The 1,530-nt window shown below is 66.1% G+C and overlaps 1 protein-coding gene across 1 annotated transcript in view; it reads left to right on the top strand.

Annotated features, from left to right (window-relative positions):
- The window catches only part of GGCX (gamma-glutamyl carboxylase), a 5,162-nt gene that overhangs the window by 3,255 nt on the left and 377 nt on the right, over positions 1 to 1,530 (top strand). The window contains exons 3-7 of the mRNA XM_014958697.1: positions 180 to 395; positions 480 to 631; positions 711 to 880; positions 977 to 1,107; positions 1,199 to 1,528. Of these exons, the coding sequence (XP_014814183.1) occupies positions 180 to 395; positions 480 to 631; positions 711 to 880; positions 977 to 1,107; positions 1,199 to 1,528 (999 nt within the window). The remainder of the gene's footprint in view (positions 1 to 179; positions 396 to 479; positions 632 to 710; positions 881 to 976; positions 1,108 to 1,198; positions 1,529 to 1,530) is intronic.

Here is a 1,530-nt window from a genome sequence, read left to right as displayed (position 1 = left end):
TGGGGTGTGTAAGGGGGTGCTAATGGGGACACTGGGACACATGGGGACAGCGCTGGGTTGGGGGGGGCACTTTTGGGGGGTGGGTCACAGCGGTAAGGAGGGGGTCAGTTCACTCAGGGATGAAGGAGGGGGGTGGAGGGGAATCCAGGTGTCCCCATCCCCTCCGTGTCCCTATGGAGTGGGGGGCAGTGCTGTCCCCTGGTGTCAAACTCCTCCCCGTGTGTGTGTGTGTCCCTGTTTCACCACCACCACCACCTTCCCAGGGCTACAACAACTGGACCAACGGCCTGTACGGCTACTCCTGGGACATGATGGTTCACTCCCGCTTCCACCAGCACGTCAAGATCACCTACCGGGATGGGCTCACCGGGGAGGTGGGCTACCTCAAACCGGGGGTGAGTGGGGACCCTGCGGTGGGCTGGGGGGGGTGTGACAGGGCTGGGGGGTGTCCCCATCACCCAGATGGCCCCCCCGTGTAGGTGTTCACGCAGAGCCGGCGCTGGAAGGACCACGCGGACATGCTGAAGCAATACTCGACCTGCCTGAGCCAGCTCCTGCCCCGCTACAACATCTCCCAGCCCCAGATCTACTTCGACGTCTGGGTCTCCATCAACGACCGCTTCCAGCAGAGGTTTGGAGGGGGATGGCTGACCCACAGGATTTGGGGGGTGGGGGGGGGCTGTAGGGGTGCTGACAGCCCATCCCCGCAGGCTGGTGGACCCGCGGGTGGACCTGGTGCGGGCGCCGTGGTCCCCGTGGCGGCCGACGCCGTGGGTCCTGCCGCTGCTGCTGGAGCTCTCCCCGTGGCGGCAGCGGCTGCAGGAGCTGGAGAGCCAGCTGGACGGACACACCGACGCCGTCTTCATCGCCGACTTCCCCGGTATGGGGTCAGGGTGTGTGGGGGGATCCCCTAGGGCTTGGGGAGGCACCCACCTTTTTGGGGGGGGAGCTGCACCCCTTTTTGTTCCCTTTCCAGGGCTGCACCTGGAGAACTTTGTCAGCGAGGACCTGGGTAACACCAGCCTGCGGGTGCTGCGGGGAGAGGTGCTGGTGGAGCTGGTGGAGCAGCAGCAAAACCGCTCCCTGCGGGAGGGCGAGGGGATGCAGGTGAGGTCCTGGGGGTGACGCTGGGCGGGGGGAGGGGATGAGGGGGTCCCCGAGGGGTGCTGCTGACAGTCTTTGTCCCCCCCCATCCCAGCTGCCGGCAGGGCAGTACCACAAGGTGCACACGGTGTCGGCGGAGCCCTCCTGCTACATGTACCTCTACGTGAACACCACGGCGCTGGCGCTGGAGAGGAACCTGACGCGGCTGCAGGAGCTGCGGGAGCGGGTGCAGAACGGCACCGGTGAGCACCGGGGCTGGAGGAGCTCTGGGACACCCCCCAAAATACCCCCACCTCACCTCAAGCACTGGGAGGTCTCGGGGAACCCCCAACACCCCCCACTCCTGCTCACCACGGGGCTGGAAGGGCTCAAGGACATCCCCAAATCCCCCCAACTCACCCCAAGCACTAGGAGATCTCAGGGACG

Source organism: Calidris pugnax, unplaced genomic scaffold (genome assembly GCF_001431845.1).
Source record: "Calidris pugnax isolate Ruff unplaced genomic scaffold, ASM143184v1 scaffold244, whole genome shotgun sequence".
NCBI lineage: Eukaryota > Metazoa > Chordata > Aves > Charadriiformes > Scolopacidae > Calidris > Calidris pugnax.
This window is presented reverse-complemented; position numbering and strand designations above follow the sequence as displayed.